Here is a 24,817-nt window from a genome sequence, read left to right on the forward strand (position 1 = left end):
CTTTCAGTGGGCAAGCTGCGGAAGGAGTGGATGAGGGAGACTGTCTCCAGCGTGGGTCTGGGCATGCTCAAGTCTGTAAAGGACTATTTGGACCCCAATAACATATTTGGCAACAGAAACCTCCTGTAACACCACTCGTAAAACCTGCTCTGTTTTTTTTTTTTTTTTCTTTTTTTCCTCTCTAATCACATATAGTTCTATTGGAATTAAGGCATAATACATGCTAATTTCTATGTATGCAATACAAGCAGTGATTTATTTTCAGCTTTTGATCAATATCTAATTCTATTCCAAAACCTTACCACAAAACTTGGCACAAGACTACACACTTCCCGCCCTCTCTGTCCCCTCCCACCCCCTCTCCAGTCCCTTTTGCACATTTCATTCATACTGCTGTGAGAAAGGTGAAAGTTCAGACCTGACGTCTGACGAGTCCGATTCTTTTATTGCAATTTTTTCAGCTTCACAAATCCATCGACTGCCAATGAGAAGTTGCCTTTCACAGAAAGTTAGGTCGAGGAAATTGACTATGAAACACTGATTACATAAAGATGATGTTTGTTTACCCGCTTCCCTGTTGAACTCATTTTTCATTTCTTGCTGATCTTGCCAACTTTGGCTTGATCAAACTTTTGATATATTAAATGAAGCTATGTTCCTGTGTAGTTAGTGCGTTACACTACTTTAGTGTTGACTGCATTGTGCTTTTAAAAGCAGTGTGCCTTCTCTTTCTGTCTCTGTGTGGGTGTTGGCCTTGCCTTCCTTTACCTCACTCCTTTTTTAAAAAAAAAAAAAAAAAAAAAAAAAAAACAAGCCCATTTAAATGTCTGCTGTCGCTTCACACAGCTCGTTTGTACCTCTGCAGTTCCGTACATCTCCCTTTTGCCTTTTCTAACAGTCCTTTTCAACTTTTTGTCAAGGTCTCTGTGTGTACATTTAGGTGTTTTATCTGCAGCCCCTTCCAATTTTGAAATGTTTGTATAGGTGTCTCTGTTCCATGTGAACTGTAGGAAACATGTCCATTCATAGGAGTTCCACCTTGCTCCTACAGACTAAGAGAACTTGCTCTAGCATGGTGAATGCTCCTGATTCTTTCCTCTCTGTGCAGTAAGCTTTATCATGGTGTACTTGGATAGACCAGTTTAGTTTGGTTTGTTAATGTTTAATAATGAAGGTGTGAGACCCCTGTCCTCCTACCAAAGACTTTTAGCCTTTCAGTCCTTTGGCTATATGCATTCATACACCTGTAAATTATGAATATATGTCATATATCACATGCATATATTTGTTTATAAATGACCATCTAAGAGTCACCATGATAATTTGTAATTTTCATGTCTTGTTTTCAACACAACATATGCAAAACATAAGAGATGATGTGTAAATAGTAGGAATTTAATCACTTCATCTAGTACTAATGTTTATCCAAGCTCACAAAGAAGCCTGGCTATGGATTTTAAGTAGACATGTGGATTTTCAGCTTGTGTGTGTGTGTGTGTGTGTGTGTGTGTGTGTGTGTGTGTGTGTGTGTGTGTGTGTGTGTGTGTGTGTGTGTGTCTGTTTGTTTGTCTGAATGCATCAAGATTTCCTAGTGTCTGTAAGGGTCAAGTCTTGTGTTCTTGTTACTTATGCGTTACTTATGATTTGCCTTCTCAATCAAAATCTATTTCTGCACTGATTTGGCTTTCTCTCTCTCTCTCTCTCTCTCTCTCTCTCCTTCGCCTTTCTCACCCTTAAAGGAAAACACCAGTGTTTTTCAACCTAATGTCTGTCCACTAAATGTGTAGCATATGTGCATTTACCACAAACAAGTATTTCAGGACAGTCGTATAGAGAAAAGAATGGAAAAACCCTTTTATTCAAAACTCACTTTTTGAGGTCTAAGGGCAGATGTTCAAATTATTGTTTTCCATCCATAAACTAAATAAATATGTGAATATATAACACAACTTCTCTTTAAAAACGTGCACTTTAGAGAAGGTTTTGTGATACTCATACACAATCAAACCTACATTGTCATGTAGGTGACACATTTTTCCCTTTTAAACAGTAGTCGTATCTCTGGAACAATAATTATACAGATGTAGAGCTTAGTATTCAAATACTTTTGACTGAACAGTTTATTTAAATAAATAAATAAATAAATAAGTATTTTTAGTGCCCTAACTAGGGATGCACTGATGTCACTTGTTCCATGCCAGTAACAGCATTTTGATATCAGCTGATACCTGACACTGATCCAATACTGATATCTTTTAGTAACTGACTGTCATCAAGTTATGCAAGACATCGTTGACATGAAGGTGACATGCTTAAGGACAAGTTGCATCCCATGTACACATGAAGGATCAGTGTTCTCAGTCAACATACTGTGTTGCGCAGCAACAAATACATCGGTGGATTGGATTTGAAAATATGTCAAATCTGATACAATACTGAATCAGCATTTGAGGCCAATATCTGCACCAAAACCAATCAGCTTGGAGTTATGAGTTCAGTACCACATTGCTGCACCTAACATTTGCCTTTAGATGTCTGTTGTAAGTGAGATTTGAGTAATGAGGTATTCAGTTCTGTTCTCAATGCAGGGAAAATGTTCAAACTTGTATGTGGTAATCACATGAATACTACAAATGTGGAAGATAGAAATTTAGATTGAAAAATAAATGCTTGAGTATTTTTCTTTTAAGCTGAACCTAAGCCTTCCTAGTATACTGCTGTATGGTGCTAGAGTAAAATGCAAAGTTATTGATGTCAAATTCCTCATTTTATTTTATTTTATTTTTTTTTGTATAATCTCTGCCTTTATAACATTCTACTGATCCAAACAACCATCCTGTGATGATTTCTATGCATCATTTTCCCATATAGACATTAACAAAACTATTTACAACACCTGAGTGCTTAGTCTCTCATGCACTGCTTTGTGAATAAAGTGTAATGGAAGCTGTTGTAAATACTTACTGAAACCAGTCTGACTTTTCTCTGTGAAATATGGAATGAAGGAAATGTTGGGGCTTATTTGCCCCCCCTGTGAACATTTTCTGAACATTCATAGCAGCTTGATCCTGCCATTTCACTACCTGCAAATGTCCTGGATGCTCCTTTGGTCATTTTCTAGTTTCCTTGGTAACATGTTTAACCTTGGCATTCATTTTGTCAGTGCTGTTTGTGCAATAAATTAACATTTAAAAAAAAAATTGACCATTATGCTTTTTCAGTTAAAAAAAAAAAAAGAAAGAAAACACACACCCTGGATACCATTGGGTAGCATTTTGTTCTTGTTATATGAATCATGAAGTGTAAAGTCTAACAGCTACATGAGGTTAGGGCAGTGTTAGAATTGCTCGAGCACTTTCTAGTCCCTCCTTACAAGCTCAGTTTTCTCCCAAAAACTGAGAACAGAAACACACATACAGAATCACCTCAGATAGTAATGACCATTTATTTAGTGCTCATCACTATTAGCTTTTTTTCTAATTGCATATGTTGTATAATGTATAATATAAAAACACAAGGTACAAGGAATGCTGTGGTTTGAGAAAGACTAGTTTGTCACCTGATTTGGAGATTTTTAATTAAACTCTAACAAACACTGACATTCTACTGTAGTGTAGTGCACTGTAGTGTTAAGATCACCAGAGTGTTTAAAGTGATTCTTGCATTACTGACCTTCCAGCGTGTTTTAATGAAGATTTATGGAGGAATTCTTAGAACTGCATGCAGCTTTAATTTTTAAGTTTAAGTTAAAGAGTCTACATATTTAACCTAAGCATCACAGCATCTTGGGTAACAAAGCATTTGAACATTTCCTGTGTGTCATCTTCATTCACAACACCTAGAACCCTTAAGATGCTCTTCATCACTGTCTTTCATATACTACATTAGGCTATTGGCCTATTCCACTTTGCAGTAAAATCTTTGTCCACATGGGGTCAGTGTAGAGATTTTTTGCATCTTACAGGATTATATCCTCTGTGGGCAGCAAATCAAAACACACTCACAAGCAGATGCCCATTTAACCAACACAAGGTCTGTTTACTAGCAGCACGTTTATTTGAATCGAACAGTACACATTTCCAAATAACATGCTTTAAAGACACCTCAGTTTTTACTGTCCCTTAAAAATGAACAAAAATCTGAAATGTGAATGTGATGACTGATAATTTACTACTAATAATAATACCCCCAAAAAACAGGCCATGTGAACAAAAAAAATAAATAAATAATTACAGAATCTATACTATTTTCCCCACTATGGTGCAATATCATTACTCATGCACGCACATTAAAACGCTGATGAAAATCTCAGTGAAGGAGGCCGTTAATTTGTCACTTCAGTCCCTAAATCTAGAGCAGTTATTTCCTCATGCAGTTAAATTTGTCCCATTGTCAGTTAGCATGTTATTTCTGTTAATTTCCCAAGAGCAGGAAGATCCATGCCACAAAGAGCACTGCAATGCCTCAGTCTACACTTTCACAATGCCACAACACAATTTTAAACTGTGACCAGATATCATAGGAAAACAGCTACAGCATAAACATTTCAGAGCAATTACATACAAAAGAAATTAGGAGATTTAGTGGTTGTAATTAAAAAAAAAAAGTATTCTTCAGCAGCTATAAATGTAAGTGACTGAAGGATGCACTTTTTGAGTAGTGTTTCTATAGCGACATAAACCAGACAGTCTTATGATTAATATGGATTCTTATGTGCATATTCATTTATAGTTAAGTCATGTAAAGTCAATCGTGATCAGCTCACTGGATGTCCAGCTGTGTTAGTGAATAACAGTCTGATAGGTGATTAAACACAGCTGCGGCTGACGTGGAATGACATTACCTGCACATCAGTATCAGTGTATCCTGTGAATGGATTATGATTGTGTGGCCATATGGCAGCAGGCACAAAGGGTAACAGAGTTCATTAACTCGGTTATTGGATCTGTATTATTTTTTGGTTAGGTTGATCCAGTATTTTGCTTGTGCTTACTCTTTTTCCATTACCTTGAGCTAAATTGTAGTAGTAATAGATATTTTTTTTTGCATTCTGTCCCTCTCCTGCTCAGACAGTAGTCCTGGGAGAGGTATAGAAGAGACTATAAAACTCTGTGATGTTTTTGGATATCCGCCATAAGGAGTGAAAGCAGATTTAAACCAAATCAACTAAATATTTCAGTGTCAACAATGCTGATGTCAGGATGTTCTAAGTCATAAAACACAGCTGGCTTGAAGACAATGTGGTTTATTAATATTTATAAAGGCACATGTACTTCCTGTATTGGCTTGGGCTCATGAAAATAATATGACTGCAATTTAGTCCACTACTTCAGAACCCCAGTTCACAAAGTAATATGACTAATGCTTGGATCAGCTCTAATAAGGTAAATTGTGAATATAGATGAGTGCGCTAATGTAAATTGTCTATGGTAATGCATGGACCTCTCACACCACGCCTGAGTTAATTAATGGAACCAAAATAGGCGCAAGCAGCAACATCACAAATCCAGAGGGAGTTTTACGACATCATACCGGCTGCACAACTCTTAATGATATAAAACATAGTCTCTAGATAATTATGAAGCTGGAAGGAGACTGCATGCATCTTTCATGAAGGATTTTAACCAAGGCACAAATAGCAGCACTCTGTTGTATCTGCATTGCAAGCATTGCCATGAGCCTTTAAGCTCAGCAAACCTCTGATCCAATAATAATTACATCAGGTGAAAAACAGAGCCCAAACCCACATCATATCTCAAGCTATATAACAATCCCATAAACAATAACCTCAAATGAAATATGTACAATACAAAATAGAGGATCCTGCACTCCTGAAAGGTTTTCATTCAGTATAATCAAAGCAGCACTCATTGGTTACACTATAATAATAAACCTGTATAAAGAGTGGCAATGCTCAGTCCTAGCCATCCCTAACAACACAGCAGGCCAGTTAATACAATACACCATCTATGTTAGTATTCTAGCTCTAGAGACACTGCCTCTTCCTGAGTCTAGAACAATTCTCAGAAACTTTTCTGGGTGAGAAAAACATCAAGGCCAAACAGAAACATTCAGTCACAGCTGCCTGGTACTCTCACACCCGGTGTTGAGAGTTCATACATGCAGCCTGCAGGGGCACTGTGAGATCTGATCACCATCATTGCTCCAGCAGCTGGAAGCTCGCAGCAGAGCCAAAACTCCCCACATGCACAGCACTGCGGTTGGGTTGCAGGTTAGAGGTCAGAGGTCATGATGTGGCGTTGTGGGCAGGAGCTAACTCGCAGCTTTGGGCATGTCATTGTCACCAATGTCACCACCACAGGTAGTGCTGGGGAGATTCATCAGTTCTTGGCTGCGCTGCCGCTTCTGGTGCAGTTCGTCCCACTTGGCACGATTGGCCTGGATGGTGTCAATCATTGGCTGGAGTTTAGGGTTCAGTTTCACAAAAGCCTAAATGGGAAGAAGAAGACACACAATCAAAATAATAATAATAAACAAACAAATAATTGCAGGTCTGTTTTTTGCTGCCAAATGTTTGCCTTCTAGGGCAGATGGTATTGTAATCCCACTATCTGGTGCCACCCAGAAGAGGATGCGTTCCCTTTTGTCATCCCAGGGAGTTTTTACTTGCATGTTTCTTACCTCAGGCCTGCTTATAAGGGATCTAAATCTAAATCCGGATTTCTGTAGAGCCGCTGTGTGACAATATCTATGCAAATAAAATTTAAGTGAATTGAATTGATGTAAGGAAATATTATATAAGGTTTTGCTGCTGCTTCCACACCAGGAAGCTGAATAAGCTGCAGCACTAACTGCATCAACAACATCACATTTAAACTGATAATAGAATAAAACCAAGCAACTATATAGGAGCAACTGAGAACTCAGACCAGGAGGACCAAAATGTCATTATCACACAGAGGCTGAAACCTAGGATAAATGTCTGGGTAGTAAGTAAGAATGACAGACGCGAAAGACACTATAAGGCCATGATATAATCTCCTGCAGGATACACTACAGCCTACACCTTATACAGTGTTTTAATAAATGCCTTTAAATCAAGGTGGCAGATGTAATATTTTTTCTTACAGAGGTGATTTTATCTCCCAAACCTACTTATTTATAATTGATATTTATTCTATAAATTTATAATACAGTGTGGTGCAATTTCTCTGTCACTCAGGATTAATGCCCTCACTGATAGTTGGGATGCATTAGATGTGCATCTTCCCGGGTTCTCGCAGTGCATTAATTAACTCGCATTTCACATCCCTGTATCGTGACACACTTCACAGCTTTCACACACTAATTCACACACTAATACCCATACGCTCATGCACACGCCTATGAGATGTGAATGTTTTTCAATATGATGCTCAAGTAATTGCCGCCTTGATGGAAAATGCACTGTATTCTAAGAGCCAAAGAGGGCCATAGTAAATAATGTCACTACACCCTAAGGAGGGTTCATAAGGGTTCTTCGGTTTGTCCATTATGGGGATTGTTAACCATCCAGAGAACCCTTGAGCAAAAAAGAGAGATTTATTGTAAGCAAGCAGGCTGACTTTTTTTATTTGGCTCAATTCCAAGGGAGAGAACCTAAAACACCCTCACAAACTCGTTGGAAACAATAGTCTATCATGTAACTGCTGGAGTAAAGCATATGAGGCACATTTATGATTAACTTCTTTAACTGCCTGGCTCAGATCCACAAGCAACCTCTCAGTAAACACTACTATAATACCACAACCAAATGTATTCTGGGGTTTGTTGGCAGCAATGCTTATTTGTGTTAATCTCTGTTCATGTTCCCATCCATAAAAAACAGGTGGAGGCAAAGCACAAAGGCATGCATGCTTTGTCTCTGCAGTTGTTCCAAATTCAAATTTACTTCTTTTGGCATGTGATTTGGGAAAAGAATACTGACTAACTGAGAATAAATCTTTTCATTGTCTGACTGAAACACAATCCAACCAACACCAAACATATTCAGCTTGGTGTGTCATGAAAGCAGACTTAATAGTGGTGTACATTCAATTTTAAAAGAAATTTACTTATATAAAATTACTGATTTTTAAATTCTGAGAACAAATCTTGAACTGTCTCAGATACAAAAATCATATCATTGCACTGTGAAAAGTATTATGTAGGGTGTGGTGTAGTTTTTGTTTCCTCTACTTTTACACACACACACGCACACACACACACACACACTCTCTCTCTCTCTCTCTCTATATATATATATATATATATATATACATATATATATGAAAAAAGGGCAAGCGTAAAGATCTGAGTGACTTTGACAAGGGGTAAAGTGTGAGGGCTAGATGATTAGGTCAGAGCATCTCCAAAACAGCAGGTCTTGTGGGGTGTTCCCAGTATGCAGTGGTTAGTAACTACCAAAAGTGGTTCAAGGAAGGACAACCAGTGAACCAGTGACAGGGACATGGGCTCCCAAGGCTCACTGATGCACATGGGGATCAAAGGCTAGCCCCGTCTGGTCCGATCCCACAGAAGAGCTACTGTAGCACAAATTGCTGAAAAAGTTAATGCTGGCTATGAAAGAAAGGTGTCAGAACACACAGTGCATCACATCTTGCATAGCTGCAGACCGGTCAGAGTGCCCATGCTGACCCCTGTCAACCACCGAAAGTGCCTACAATGAGCACGTGACCAGCAGAACTGGAACATGGAGCAATGGGAGAAGGTGGCCTGGTCTGATGAATCATGCTTTCTTTTACATCATGTGGACGGCTGTGTGTGTTCATCGTTTACCTGGCGAAGAGATGGCACCAGGATGCACTATGGGAAGAAGGCAAGCTGACGGAGGCAGTGTGTAGCTCTCAGCAATGCTCTGCTGGAAAACTTTGGGTCCTAGCATTCATGTGGATGTTACTTTGACATGTATGAGCTACCTAAACATTGTCGCAGACCAAGTACACACCTTTATGGCAATAGTATTCCCTAATCGCAGCGCCCTGCCACACTGTAAAAATTGTTCAGGAATGGTTTGAGGAACATGACAAAGTGTTCAAGGTGATGACTCTCCAGACTCTCAATCCAATCAAGCATCTGTGGGATGTGCTGGACAAACATGGAGAATCCACCTCGCAACTTACAGGACTTAAAGGAACTGCTGCTAACGATTTGGTGCCAGATACCACAGCACACCTTCAGAGGTCTTGTGGAGTCCATGCCTCGATGCATTAGAGCTGTTTTGATGGCACAAGGGGGACCTACACAATATTAGGCAGGTGGTTTTAATTTTATGGCTGATCAGTGTCTGTGTGTGTGTGTGTGTGTGTGTGTGTGTATGTGTGTATATATATATATATATATATATATATATATATATATATATATATATATATATATATATTTATTTATTTATTTTATTTTATTTATTTTTTTTCCAAAACTGCTGATCTTCTGGGATTTTCACACATGACCAAAAAATGATATGGATAGACTGGTTCAAGTTGACAGGATAACTCAAATAACCACTCTTTACAGCTGTGGTGAACAGAAAAGCAAAATTCAGAATGCACTGTCAAATCTTGAGGCAGATGAAATACAACAGCAGAAGACCACATCAGGTTCCATTCCTGACAGACAAACTGGAATCTAAGGCTACAGTGGGCACAGTTAAAAATGTGCCTGGATAATTGCATGAATGAGCAGGTGTACAGGTGTTCCTAATAAAGTGCATGGTGAGCGTATTTTAAATATATATTTTGACATTTGTTACTAATATTATTTTGGTTTAAAATTGGTTTTCATTTATGTATACAACTTAGATTAAGTACCATTTAAGGATTAGCTTTAGCTTCCTGAAAAGTTTCTGAAGGAGAAGCCCTCTGTTGTAGGGTTCCACATTGCACCTTTAAAGGGTTTCCCTAATGATGCTAGCTTTCTAAGAGTGTAGACAGATGCATATATCCTACTCACTTATAGGGGATTCTTTATATGGGACTATGACATGTCTTTTGTAAGTCGTGCTTTTGATTATGCATTTTAAAGCACTCTTCCCTTTTTGTCATGAGTTCATTTAGCAGAGAATGAGGCAGGGGGAAGGGGCTTGCATTTGATTTCCTGTAGCTAAGGCTTTGTTTTTAACCATTTTGATGATGTCTTGCACTCTTACACTATTTATTGTCAGAATGCACTCAGATGTCAAACAGAGATGGGACTGGGGGTGGGGGGAGGTCAGCAGGTGGCAACTGCTAATGTTTAATGGGGCAGGACAGTGGGCGCACAGACACATCACAAGATTTCAGGAGCGTCTATACAGAGTACAATGTATTAACACAGCCCTAGGCAATTGCCCATGTTGCCTATGCCAGCGTCCAACGGTGCCTGCAGCTATGGCTGCTGTTTGTCAGGATTCCAACAGTGTCCCACAACAAACTAACAGAGAGAGTAAGAGTGAGACAGGGTTATATGGACTTTGAAGTTAGATTAGATTAATATTCTACATGAAAGCACTATGGGAGGAGAGAAAGAGAGAGATGGGATTTTCTTCCACTCATAGACTGCAACCCTATCATGTGTGTGAAATCACTCCATCGAAAACTAGTTCACTATTTACTATATAGACTATTTTACTATTAATAGTTCTGTATATACTGTATAGGGGCAGCAGTGTGGGAGAGCAGACTGAATTCACACAAAGCTTATTTGTGAGTGTACAGAAGAATCATTGTATCCTCCTTCACATAAAGTACCAAGTAAACTGAAACCAAAAAAATACAGAAAATCTGGAAGCAATTATTTTGTATTAAATAAACCACTAACAAGTACCCGTTGGCTTTACTGGACATTAAATAACATTTTTATTAACATTTATATACAAACTTGAATGTCTTCAGGTATCCATCTTGACAAGTAAATTTTCAGCTAAAAAAAATTACTATGCATTGTGGTACTTGTGAACATTGGTGGTACACTGGATTTATGGTGCACTTATGGGTAATAATATAGTGAACAAACCAGGGAATATGACTGAGCAACTTGACAACACTACAAATCGGTGCACTATGGTGAACAGGGAACAAATTCACATGAACATCACTCCTGTCACCTCACACAGTCAAACTCTCCTTACAGATTTTCAGAGTCCTTGTTTAACCAAATCCAAGTTTAGCTCTGAAGCACAGTACAAATGCAATGATTTTCACCTTAAAATGCCTTTTTTCATCTTAACAATGCATCTACTGAGGCAGGGCCTCACACAGACCATAATGAATGAGAACAACTAATGTGGTTATATGTGCACTGTGTCAGCGGAGTAAGCAAAAAAAAAAAATAGTTCTGACCTTTCCATTTCTATTCAATAGTGAATATTCACTATCATCCAAAGTTCTCAGAAAATCATTTTAAATTACTATCCATTCAACATTATCTGAACACATTTGGAGGAGAACACTAAGATTCTGCCACAGAGTTATCACACACAACCACAATCAGATGTGTGTATGAGGAGTATATGTCTGGTCATACACAGGACACTGCATCATTGGGACTCCCACATGAATCACAGCATTAATAAACATTTCTCACTTACTTATTTTTAGTAACTGCTTTATCTGGGTCAAGGTCACAGTGGATCCAAAGCCTATCTCAGGAACACTGGGGGTGAGGGGGGAATACACCCAGGACAGGACGTCAGTCCAACACAGGGCACTATGCACACACATTCAAACCTCAGGGCAATTTATCTACCTACTGGCATGTTTTTGGGCGGAAACCAGAGAACCCAGAGGAAACCCACCCAGACACAGGGACGACATGCACAGAAACTCTGTACAGACAGTAACCCGAGTTCACGATGGAACCAAGGACACTAGACCCATAAGACGGCAAAACTACCTGCAATGTGTCAGCGACCAACCAATAAATATTTCCCCTACTTTATTTTTGTTCATGAGAGGGACAAAGATAGAGTCTCTATGTATTGTACGTAAGCAGAGCAATCTGAGCAGTTTTCATGCTCAGTTAAATGAATCACCAAGTTTAATCCAGTTAGATTAATTACACTAGCATTCTGATGAACTCAAAATGAAATCTGCTGTACACAATGCCAGCCATAATGACGTGAATAATAAACCTCATTACTGATATGTCATGTCTAATGGGAATGAAGGAACCTTCACACACATTTAATATATATGTTTTATGAAATACATTACATCTTAATGCAAATTATAGCCTGTGTGTGAATTACATTTGGCAGATTTAAAATGGGTATGTGCTTTTTTTTGTTATAGGTTTAATAAGTATGATTTTGTAGCTATATTAAAATGTAAATTAACAGGACCTATCATGTCAATTTTACTACACTAGTTAAATATACCTACTGTGATAAAAATCTAAGACTATCAAAAGCCATATAAACTTTAAAGCCTCTTCAGTATCACTAATGAAGGTAGCAAGTAACTTTGTACCTGTTAGGAAGCTAAAGCTAATTGACACAGATGTATTATTTAGCTCTAAAAGATGAAGGCCTGTTTTATGTTTGTGGCTGATTCTTGGTCTTCTCTCTTCTTTTGTTTTGTTCCTCATTCTGCTGAACTGATGATTTATTGGGAACCAGGACATGGCTCCCACTGTATACGAGAGGGGGCGCCATTGTTTTTAAGCAGGCTGTTATTTTTCCTGTAATTTCCTGTATTGCACTTAACCTGCAGCGTGGAAAGGCACTTGTAATAATGGAGTATTTGTGTCTGTATTAGAAATGCCAGGGCAAAATTCACTGTTTAAATAATATTTCAAAATAATAGATCTTAAAATAACTAATAACAGATCTTAAAATTTTTAAGATTCTGTGTTAGTCACTTTACACTTTATGTAATTTGATGTCAGAAATGAGGTCTGAATAAATGCTTGTTATGTCGGGCATATATTTCATTTTCATGCATATTTTTAATCATGTATGAGTTTTCTAATTAAATATATAAAAAGCCATGTAACCTCAAAATAATAATGTTGGTAGTTTATTGGAGTTATTCTTTTTTCTGTGGCTGAATCTTAAATGCCATCCTACCAGAAAAATATTATACAGTGTCATTCTATTAGGAAAAATATTAGGAAAAAATCTATTAGGTAAATTTCACTGACAAAAACTGCACTGCATAACTAAATAAAAATTAATCGCAACCACCTAAGTTTGACAGAATTATGTTTGGCCTCCTTGTGATTATCTTTGCAACAATTTTTACCTTCCATGGTTTATGATACAAATATACAGTGTTGGGCTGCTGCTAATGTTCACTCTGCCTGTGGTGGTAGATATTTTCATGAATCTTTAAAATCCTGAATCTTTAAAATCTTTAAAGTCATAAAAATTCAAATGCAGTTTTCACAGCCCTACTCTCGACTGAATGAATCTGAGAATAGAAATGGTGGTGACAGCAAGAAAGGTGCACAATACACTCTGTGTCTAACAGACTAATGATCCTTAAGGATACAGTTACACTGTTACTAGGTCACTTGTGTGTTCCTCTTTCCTAATGCAACATCTGATCACATAACTACCTGAACTACTCTCTAATTTGAAGAGCTGTGAGGACAGTCTCTATTTGAAAATGGTCTTCAGACTCATGATGGTGACATACCACAGAGGACAGGCACTCTGTTTAGCAAATTGGCTATGATGAAATTGCAAAAAAAAAAATTTCCAGAAACTTTTTTCTGATTTTACTCAGCAGTATCCCATTATTTGTGGTCAATTTTATACACTAATAATGCCTACAGTATATTCAGCATGGAACATGTCCCTGGGAGAGGTTTTTTTTTTTTATGTATTTGGTCATGGCCAAATGACAGTTTTCCCCTTCATAAAGCCTGGTTAGCTGAATGTGAATTTGTACTTCACTGAACTGTACTTTGCTGGCCCAGGTGGAAACGTAGCATGTGCATGTGTGTTTTGATAGATTGTTAAACATCATTACCTCATACAGCGGAGCACAGATACCATCAATCCATTCCAGCTGTAAACCCGGCAACTCGTCCTTTCGGTTCCGGTCAAAGATGGCCTAGAAAACAAAAATTCACAGGAAATCTGTAAGTAAAATTACCCTTTTACCTGTTTTACCTGTTCCAGGAATGTACTGTACAGAGAATAGTGAATATATATGAACGTGAATATATAAAAAGCTTGGTATAGACAGAAATACTATGAAGTGAACACAACACTTTTACTCTATCATCAGGAGATCACCACAGAGAGAGAGAGAGAGAGAGAGAGAGAGAGAAGGTGCATAACATGATTGAGAATATAATATAAGATTCCATATAATGGTTTTGCTGGAAGTAGCTTGTGTGTGTGTGTGTGTGTGTGTTTAATGTTGCAGTACTACTGAAAGCTGACTGTGGTGGAGAGATAGTTCCCAGGCTGAAGCACTGTGACTGAATATATTATGGCGAACGCCCACATGCTTGCTGCTAAACACTTTGACTGGGTGCTAAACCTGAGGCTAGCGATACTTCAGAGGAGAAAGGCAATGTGTCTGGCCAGGATTACACACCAGGCCATAATTACTGTCACGGTACACAAAAGAGACTAAGCATCAAAGCTCTGAACGGCTACCTCTTTTACTAATGTGCCCTCCCCCAAAACCCCGTGATTTCCAATTATCAGCAACCATAAGCACAAGAAAAAGCTTTTGACTTTTTGCTTTGTTCATTATGTGTGGGTGTGTGAGTGTGTCTGTGTGTTTGACCTTTGAATTTAAGTGAAAGTAAATGCTCTTTAGGTAAGACTGTTTGTTTATAATCCAGCCCAGGGATTAAATCTTCAGTGGCAATATCTTACGCACATAGACAGTAATTTTGGTTGCTGTTAAAGAAGGATTTTCAAAACACAATGAATGAATGAATGAATGAATGATGTTATTTGAATTCATGTCATGGCTTTATATTACATGTTGTGAGGTTTTCTAAAAATTTTATCATTTGTTTTGTAATCAAACAATAATACATTATTTAATAATAATAATAATAATAATAATAATAATAATAATAATAATGATAATAATAATAATACATTTTAAATAGGATTAACAGCAATTTAGCCAGCTGAAATGTCATTCAGTTTAACAAATAATTGTGAATAGCACACATTTAGCTTCAATACAATGTAGGAAAATCACACTCTAATTATACACCACAAAAATAGTTATTTTGAAATCTTTATATTTTGCTATATACTGTACGACTCTGCTTTGAGACAAAATGGAACAAATATAATTAAGTATAATTAAATAATTAATTAAATAAGTTGTTATAATATTTTAAAGTAATAATATAGTATAATTAAATAATTAAATGTTATTTAAATGTGCTTTCCATTTACCAGTTTTCATTTTTTTTATATCTTTGAGTCAATAAAAGTTTATTTTGTTTTACATTAATATTAATTATTGCTGTTATGCTATATATGACAGAGGAAATGCTTTTTGATTTTGGCCCAACAGCAACCTAATCACTAAACACTTTTTCCCTATAAAGTTCATATTAAGAAAAAAAAAAAAAAGTTGATGTTGTGAATGAACTTGTTGCATGTGGATATGTGTGTGTCAGGCAGTCGGGAAAAGCAGACGAGACTTACAGAAGGAGTCAGCTTCAGTTCAGATCTCTCTCTGTCTCCCTGCTCAAAAAACTCATTGGTGACCAGCTCTGCTACCTTTACCAACACACAGATAAATTAATGTACAGATATATAAACACATATGTATGCACACATGCTATAACCAACATTACAGTACAACTGATGACACGAATGAATGGGAATGAGTTAGTGCTTGCCTTGCGAGAGATTTCCCATGGCTTAGTCACAGCTCCCAAATCACATGCAGTCATTAACATTGATCTAAGGTACAGAGGGAATCATGTTAAGCACGAGATGTAGCATTGCTTTTATACCTATGCTAATTAATTAACAGTGTTAAAGCAGTGACTGATTCTGAGGTGTAAACTAGGAATAACTGAGTCTAAGTGACTGACCTGAACATATCTCTGTGCTCTTTAACGTTCCAGTTATATTCCTCTTTATTCACCAGCTCAAAGAAACGGTTTCTGTTCCTGTGGAAAATGCATATTGATATGATAGCACAATTCGCCCTGCAGAACTACAAAGTGCTTTGGTTTCATTTCCAACAATGTCGTTGACATTACTGTCTTCTCTTTTCATCTTGATAAAGATGTCTTAAGGATTTTTCTGCCACTCACCATCCTTCTGATCAATTTCCATATCTGCATTAGAGATGTAATCAGTGATTTTAGGGTAGTTAGTGAAATCCAGCTGTCAGTGCTATAACATCTAAATGCTAGTTCAAGAAGGGAACTTTCAAAACTGATTGATCCAACTGGTTGGATGTTGATGTCTATATCATTCTTTTTTTTTTAAATAGAGCTCGGGACTGGAGTAGTTTCTCTTAGCAGATATTTTATTGACAGCTGAAGAGAACCTTGCCATATATAGTGAAAAAATGATTTGAATTATAAATAACTGCACCATCTTTAATAACCTTTAATGCAGACTTCTTTTGTTCTCTTTTACATTCTTTGATCTAGCACCTGACAATGCTTTTACCTTTGAGTGCAAATGGTTTTGTGTGTTTCACCCTCTAACCACAAGGAGGCAGTAGAGGCTTATGAAACATCAAACCACTCCAACACAGTTTCATCATACACACACTCACACACACTGTGTCTACCTTACTGCCTTTAAACAGCATACACAGTGGATTGGAACCATAAGAAAAGATCAGAATGATCTTACTGGCTAGATGATGTGACCTGTTTTCTCTATTTGGAGGTAATTAGATATTTGTTCAGGTCTAACACACAAGACTTTTTCAGAGTTGGGAAGATCACTGCCCTTGGCATTCCAAATAACCTCTAATTTTTTCTTTCTTCTTGGCTTTATGTAATGGCCTTTTTATTTATTAATTTGTTTTCTGTTTCCTCTCTTTATCCCCCAGTGGTGGTTGGAGGGCTCAGTCAGTGGACTGAGGGTGGATTGGATAGGGTTTACGGGTGGATTGGTGCTGGGTCTTTGTGGGGTGTTAAATGAATACTTATATGTTTTCATTTCATTGTCATTTCTCTTTGCTGTGAAAATCTGAATAAACAGAATGTCAAAAAAGATCAGAATGACCTTAGAACTGTTGAGAATTTTACCATTTACATTTGCATATGTGTGTACGAAAGACTCTTAATGAATGCAGAGACAGCAGCACTCACTCAAAGTACAGTGTGAGATCTGTAGCCAAGATGGACTGTTTCAGCAGCTGCATGACATCTCCATAATCCTGGGATGACAAATTGGAGAATATATTATGGCCCTGGAAAAGAGTAAAGATCATCTCTGTAGTTGTCCTTGTTTGCAGGCTCTTGCTAATCAGAAACATGAAGTGTTAGTTAAATAGTTTTATTAAGTCTCTCAAGAAATCTATAACAACTATACAATAAATGACTAGAGTAGTTAAAGCAAATGAGTGCAACAACAGTCACCTCAACTATTTAACACATCTACACAACCCTGATCATGGAGACCTTACACTTTTATCCAACTTTTCAAGCTGTTGCTTATGCTATGTCACAGGGCAGTGTAACACACTTGAAAGAAAACTGCCCTCTTCCACATTCATAAACAACTATGATGGACTAGTGTCTCTCTAATTGACAGGGGTGAGAGTAATGCCATCCCTCCCACCTAGAGAGCAAGAGAGCAAGGCCAATTTTGCTCTCTCTGACTTCCTTGGATGTTGCATCAGCAGGATTTGAACTCGTGATCTGTCAAACACTTTTCTGTTGTGCCACATGTGACTCAGGAACCCTTTTTCAATGCCAACCTATTTTTGTCCTTTCAATCCCCTTCACTGCTGACACCTGGTCTTTACTCACACACAAGGTCCCATTTTGTCCAATATTTTGTCTACAGCATGTTTAATAACAGTGAAAACTATAACCTTTCTCTGTCAGCATATTTATTCATATTAATAAAAGGAATCTACATAATACCAAGACTTCATCTGATAACAGAGTGGGAGAAACTGACACACATAATAAGAAAGACAGAATGTTGGGTTTTCTTATAGCACTCGAAATACTTAGAAACCAAATAGTGTGTATAATAGTAGCAGTAGGAGTCCAATCTGAGAGAGATAACATTCCCATTTAGCAAACTGGCTTCTGTTAAGGAGCTTTCCTCCAGATTTTCACTCAGCAGGATGAGGGTGGAGGATCAACAGCAAAAGAGGCTGCCAAAATATAATTTTGTAATTTCTGCTTATTCCTTTTATTAAGTATCCAGTGAACCTGGTTTGCCAGAGGTGTTGCTAGAAGTTGTACTATGATGAGAGCATGCTGAAAAACTATCTACAATATCTAAAACAACCTCTTCTCTTTCTCTCTCTTTATCTCCCTTTTTAATTCTCCCCATCTTAAGCTGCCTCTGATTACACACACCTGTCTCTTGTGATTAATTTTCTGTAATTACATCGATTGATTGCGTTCAGTGGTGCTGTGTTACCCTTTTTATCTTCCCATGGACTCAAAAGCATGTTTGATAGACACCATAGCCATGTTAGCTGTCAGCACCGTTATTAAAGTAAGTAACCTGTGATCTTATTAGTTCTGCTGTTCTGTAATGATGCTGAATGAATATAACGTGTGCACGAGTGTGTGAGTGAGGGATCTTACGTCACTCTGCAGGATCATGACAGCATGGTTGAAGTGGTGATGCTCCATCGTAGCTGAGGTTCCATAGAGGAGAGATAGAGCAGAACCTGTCCTGAGAACAATATGATGAGAATGTGATGAGAGAGAGACACATGATATCTTACTCACAACCCCGGAAAGGCCATGCTTTATGCTCTGCCAAATAAAAGGTAATATAGATAGCAAGTGCATTGGCAGGTGAGTGAAAGATGGAATAAATGTTGAGTGTGCTTCCCTGACTTACTGATGTGTTTACTGTTTATCCATCACACACTCTCTCAACACAAGTTTATATATTTGCCAATGCTAGACCTCCCAGTCACACATACAGTTCCAGTTCATGGGATACGATTTTTATTTGCAAATAATTTTGCAAAGTGTATTGACATAACAAAATGACGCAAAGTTCGAGCAGGATTAATGCTTATGCAATTCCACTGTATACATGGATGGCACACACACCACACAGTTTACTCTAATATTGAACTGTGTCTCAGTATTTAATCTTAGGTATTTTGATTTTGGTTTAGTTACACCTATCAGGGATTATGACTGGAATTGCATAAGGTGTTTATCAATCAGGTGGTTTGTTACAGCTGTACAGGTTGGTGATAAATTGTGATTATGGGCAATCAATATTAGTATGTGTGTCATACTTGGCTTGAAAGGCATTGTTGGTTCCACGATGGTCCAAATCATGGCACACACAGCCCACAATGAGTGCTAAGATCTCCAATTCCGAGAGGGTCTCTTGGAAGCCTGCAGTCTGGGACACACACACACACCCACCCACACACACGCATATATGATGCCATATGATGCCATCAACATGAGGGCTCCATAGCGGTTACATAGCAGTGTAACAAAAACAATATACAGTAATTGCTCTGTGCAGGTTAGCTTATATTCTTTATTTGTGCCCTATTTGTTACTTTGCTTTTGTTTAATTTACATTTATTTATGTCACAGCGCTGATGAATTCTCGGTTCTGACTGGTCAGAAGAATCTATTTTCTATAACAGCATGGCTCTGATAGTAGTGCCAGCTGCAAGACAAACCACAGGTTTATATTAATGCACTTGTTCTGATATCATTTCTATAGTAGCACCTAACACAGGGAATTGTATGGCAGACACTCTATATAAATGGATTTTAAAAATGTGTAATTGTTGATGTGGTGTTATATGATTAAATTTTATGTGAGAAGACATTTATTTAGTTTTTTTGAAAGGAGTCTCCAATGTCAGCACTTTCGTAACAGTCAGGGATATTTTCAGTCATTATATTTTTGCAGGAATTTGCACTTTGCAGCTTCTCTGTAACATGGCAAGCTGCAACTTTAAGAAAAAAAAAAGACAGGCTGGTAAGGGAACTACTTTTTTTAGTTACTATAATGTAAGTGATATTCCACAACAATAAATGTAACTTCAAATGGAAAAAAAATATGACATGCTGTTCTATATTCATCCATTCATCTTCAGTAACCACTTTATCCTGGTCAGGGTCACAGTGCATCTGGAACCTATCCTGGTACCGCAGGGTGTGAAGTGAAAGAATTCACGACGGATGGCGTGCCAGTCCATCACAGGCACCATTCACACACACGTTCACACACATATTCACACACACATTCACACACTCATTTACTCCTACAGGCAGTTTAGTTTCGCCAATCTGCCTATCTACATATTTTCATGGACACGCGGAGAACATGCACAGAACCTCCACACAGACAGTAAGCTGAACTCAGGATCGAACCCATGTGGATGGAGATGTGACACGGCAATGCTACCCTCTGCACAACTGTGTCGTCCATGTTGGGGTTTTTTTTTGTAAATAAAAAAAATTGCAATTGTTGGGAAAAAATTATTATTTACTTTGGCAGGTGATTTTATTCAAAAAGGACTTAAAATTAAGAAAGGATACAATCCAAAATGTTGAGAGTTATGGTTCTTGCTAAAGAGCCCAACAGTTGTTCAAACTTACAATCCCCTGATCACTAGCACAAAAGCTTAATGTGCAATGTATTTAGTTATTTATAAAGTCATATGTTTATTCAACTTGTATGGTTTTTATAATTCCATAATTCGCACTTTGTATGTATTTCTTAGTAGTACTCTTACTGACATTCTGCTGAACCTTTTTACTTGAAGACCTCAAGTCATAAATACTGGGGTGGATTTGAGGATTGGCACATTTAGCAAAGATGGTCACCAAATGCTCTAGGGTTGCCTCTGCCTAGCACACTGAATCAAAGGGTACAAAAAGAATCTTCCATGTGTGACAGCCCATAGTGGTCCTAATGCACTAGTGCTGTTCCTGCCTAGGGCGCATACTGAAGAGAACACTGAAAGCATTTTACTTCCATTTAATAAGTGATCTAGTCTGCCTTTCGCTGTGTATATTTCAGGCCCGTTTTCACACTGTTTTTGGAAGTGTTTCAAAAAAGTAGAAAAATGCAACACAAACACAATAAGGCATATAGGGAACAGTTCCAGCATGAAGCAGAGCAGACCAAGTGCAAAGTACTGCAAGTGCTAGTAGAGCAGTGCTGAGGTGCTTCCTCCTGTATACAGCTTACAGCAGTGGAAACACTTCACACTGAAAATCTCTGCACAGACACTACATACTGCATCTGCCTTTTCATATTATTATCTGTATCAGCCTTTTCATAGTATTATTCCTGTCTTTGTTTTAGTTTCTGTGATGTTAATTATTGAAGTGGTTTAAGTAGTAAAAAATCATAAAAAAGATTGCATGCTACTTAAAATTCCAGGACACCCAATGTTAAAAGCCTTCCCACTTCCCTGAAATAAATACTAAAAAATCCTCACACACACAATCATACACATGGAGGAATAAGCAATATCAACGTGTTCTTAACTTTGTATGTGTGTGACTTACAGTAAGCATGGAGAACATGCACTGACAGACATTGAACGCGTGTCTCCAGTTGTGGTACAGAACCATACGATAGTTCTTCCTTACGGTCAACAGCCACCTACACAGAGTCTACAGAAAAAGAGTGCAAATCAGAAATAGAGAGAAAAAATGAGAAAAACAGAAGAACAGAATCATGTCATAGTAGTAAATGCTTCTATATCAGAGCTGGATGAAGGGTGGAGGGCATTTATAAAAAAAATGATGGAGAAAAGAAACAGATGATAGATGGAAAAGAAAGAGAAACATTTAAGTATGTGATATAGAGCAACATGACCTCATCTTGAATGAAGCATGAGGTTAAAGAGTGGCACAGAACAGAGCCAGGAAATGTCAATAGCTGAAACATCCTGTAGGATAGAGTCTTAGCAGAGTGTGTGTGTGTGTGTGTGCGTGTGTGTATGTGACCTCATAGTCAATCTTGAATTTCTGCACCATGCCAAGCTCCATGAACATGCGCAGGGCTGCAGTTATCATGGCATCCACGTCCAGAGAAAAGTCATCAAAGGAGAGCTTATCAATGCCCAGCTCACACACCAGAGGGATGTTCGCTGCCTGGAAGAGAAGAGACAGAGAGTTTTACTTTTGAAATCTGTTTCGTCAGGTATTTCTGGCTCAAAACAAGACTATTATAAAACATCTGCTCCAGTCCATTCTCATTTTGAAGTATTCTTGATCGCTTTCAAGAACGTTTGAAGGTACCACTGTATTTGGTTAGTAAAATGTAAATGCGTCTATGGACTTTAATGAAAAAGACTATCAACTGATTCTGTCAACTGACCATTATTTATCTTGCAACATGTTATAAAATCTATCAATAGTCTATAGAGTGTGTGTAGATTATCTATTAAACAGTAACAACCTAAACTACTGACACACATATTAGAATTAGTTGATAGGATTGCTGATGACAGTCAACTTACAGGTTGCTGATTGTCTATAAACAGTTTGTTGACTCTTTGTAGCATGTATACAGCAGTCTATCCAAATAAAGTGTTACCCATGTGAAAAATGAGACAGAGCTAAAACCAACATCCTAAAAATATCAACAAACTACTAGTTTCTAAGACTTTAAAATAGGCATGTTACCTTTAGAACTCAGTGTAATTGTAATAAGTTTGATCTTAGTGGTCCTTACTGAATATTTAAAATTTCAACAAGGAACTAATAAATCATCTGTATGCTACAGAACATCTGTTTGACCACATGTACAGTATCTTAAAACATGGACAATATGGCATGAGGAGTCAAGGTGTAATATTAAGCGTAATAAGTATTTGAGAATTGAGGACATGTAGCTACAAATGCTGAAGAAGTCATTTCATTCAGCATTATTGATAACTCATAATTCAACACAATATATTACACAGATACTACTGGACACCATGCAGACACCATAGAACAAGAATAGCTACTGTAATAATGATTTGCGTTGGCAGTGTCAGAAGGAGATGGTTACATAATTTCACATGATCTAGCCATGCTCTCTTACTCATCTATTCTGGTACAAAGTCTATAAATCAATGATAAATCAATATTGATGTTACATGCTGTTGTTGACATAGCCTCTACTTGTATGCTATGTAAGGCCAGTCGTGGTTGTGATTCAGGTGCTATATGCACAGACCAGAAGCCATTAGCCATGTCTACTACCATGAACCACTTGTGTTCAGGCTCCAAGTTGTTGCACATAGTAGAGGGAATATATTATTAGAGGCATTATCATGGCGTTCATTGATTTCGGATTAACTGACAGTAAGGCAAAAATTGGGAACGGTTCAAGACGCATTGTACTGGCTGGGATGACTTGGTTTTCCAGCTGTTGAACAATAGACACAATATCCTCAATAGATTTTCTGATGTTATGATATTGTTCAGTGCTAGGTACTAGGCATATTTTCAGTGAAAGACACAGAAGACAACTGTAGGAGGCCACAGTCATTCTTATCTTCTGCCCAAATTGGATGTTGCGACATCTGTAGCCAGATGATGTCAACACCACACACACTGAGTGTGTGGCTGTGCTGTGTAATTATTCACACCTGACCTTGATTTAATCAGGAGATCTTCACAGAGTACAGACAGCTGGGCAATGGTAGCTCAGTAGCAACACCAGGAATAGCAAAGCAGGGTAGCAGGAAGAGATTGTTAAACATATGTCAGAGGTCACAGCATCTCTGGCACATATTCACATGGAGGATGGGTTCATATTCATATGTTCGAACAGTACTTGGACACACACCATATGTTATGCTGTAAAAATATATATATATATATATATATATATATATATATATATATATATATATATATATATATATATATATATATGTGTGTGTGTGTGTGTGTGTGTGTGTGTCTGTGTGTGTGTGTGTTATATGATCATGTTATATACACGTTAATAATAACAAAACATAAGCAGTCTTTTGGGGGACAAAGACTTTGTAATGTACCAAGAAAATTCAACAGAGAACTGAAATAAAGTAATATTGTACTTAGTATAAGCAGGACACAGCAGATCGACTGAGTCAAAGAAATTTGTGGTGTTAATTCAATACTAAACTGACCAATCCGAACCTGCTAATCTCTGATAGTTTGCACTGTAGTCACTGAGAGTGGTCCGTCTCTCTTTGAACCAAAGACCAAAGACCAGAGAATGGGAAGAACAAGAGGTCTTGGAAAAATCGTGTAGAAAGGCATAAAATGCAGAGGATGGCTGAAGTATGGCCCTGTGTTCATTCACTTTCATTCGGGTCCTTCATGAATGGAGGAGCACTTTGTAGCTTCTTACTGATGCTACTGATTCCTCAGCGTCTGCTTATCCAATTAAACCTAAGCTTTGCACAGCTGAGAATCTCAGCACAGAGATAAACTGCTAATGAGGGGGTCTATAGATAGAGCTTACACAGCGTGACAGAGAGAGTGTGAGAAAGAGAGAGAGAGAGAGAGAGAGAGAGCATTGGCAAGGGAATTGATGTGTTTTGGTGACGTCATTGACAGATGCTAATTATAGGTATCTGTGAATTCTACTGTATTACTAATAATATCAAGAGGTGGTAAACATGCAAAACAAGCAGAGGTGATCGTCTCTTCATCTATTCACTAGTCTCAAACCAAGCACAGTTGATCTTATATTGAAGATATTTTAATC

General features: G+C 37.7%; 2 protein-coding genes across 2 annotated transcripts in view; one reads left to right on the forward strand and one right to left on the reverse strand.

The window, feature by feature from the left end:
- The window catches only part of agps (alkylglycerone phosphate synthase), a 37,247-nt gene extending 36,434 nt beyond the window's left edge, over positions 1-813 (forward strand). Inside the window, exon 20 of the mRNA XM_026911937.3 lies at positions 8-813. Coding sequence (XP_026767738.1) covers positions 8-129 — 122 coding nt within the window. The 3' untranslated portion in view covers positions 130-813. The remainder of the gene's footprint in view (positions 1-7) is intronic.
- Positions 814-3,049: 2,236 nt separating this feature from the next.
- pde11a (phosphodiesterase 11a) overlaps positions 3,050-24,817 on the reverse strand; it is a 57,027-nt gene continuing 35,259 nt past the window's right edge. The window contains exons 11-20 of the mRNA XM_026911916.3: positions 22,075-22,221; positions 21,631-21,738; positions 19,383-19,492; positions 18,709-18,799; positions 17,248-17,348; positions 16,006-16,083; positions 15,808-15,871; positions 15,611-15,685; positions 13,953-14,036; positions 3,050-6,450 (exon numbers count right to left, since the gene is read on the reverse strand). Coding sequence (XP_026767717.2) covers positions 6,274-6,450; positions 13,953-14,036; positions 15,611-15,685; positions 15,808-15,871; positions 16,006-16,083; positions 17,248-17,348; positions 18,709-18,799; positions 19,383-19,492; positions 21,631-21,738; positions 22,075-22,221 — 1,035 coding nt within the window. The 3' untranslated portion in view covers positions 3,050-6,273. The remainder of the gene's footprint in view (positions 6,451-13,952; positions 14,037-15,610; positions 15,686-15,807; positions 15,872-16,005; positions 16,084-17,247; positions 17,349-18,708; positions 18,800-19,382; positions 19,493-21,630; positions 21,739-22,074; positions 22,222-24,817) is intronic.

The sequence above is a fragment of the Pangasianodon hypophthalmus genome, chromosome 5 (assembly GCF_027358585.1).
Source record: "Pangasianodon hypophthalmus isolate fPanHyp1 chromosome 5, fPanHyp1.pri, whole genome shotgun sequence".
Taxonomy (NCBI): domain Eukaryota; kingdom Metazoa; phylum Chordata; class Actinopteri; order Siluriformes; family Pangasiidae; genus Pangasianodon; species Pangasianodon hypophthalmus.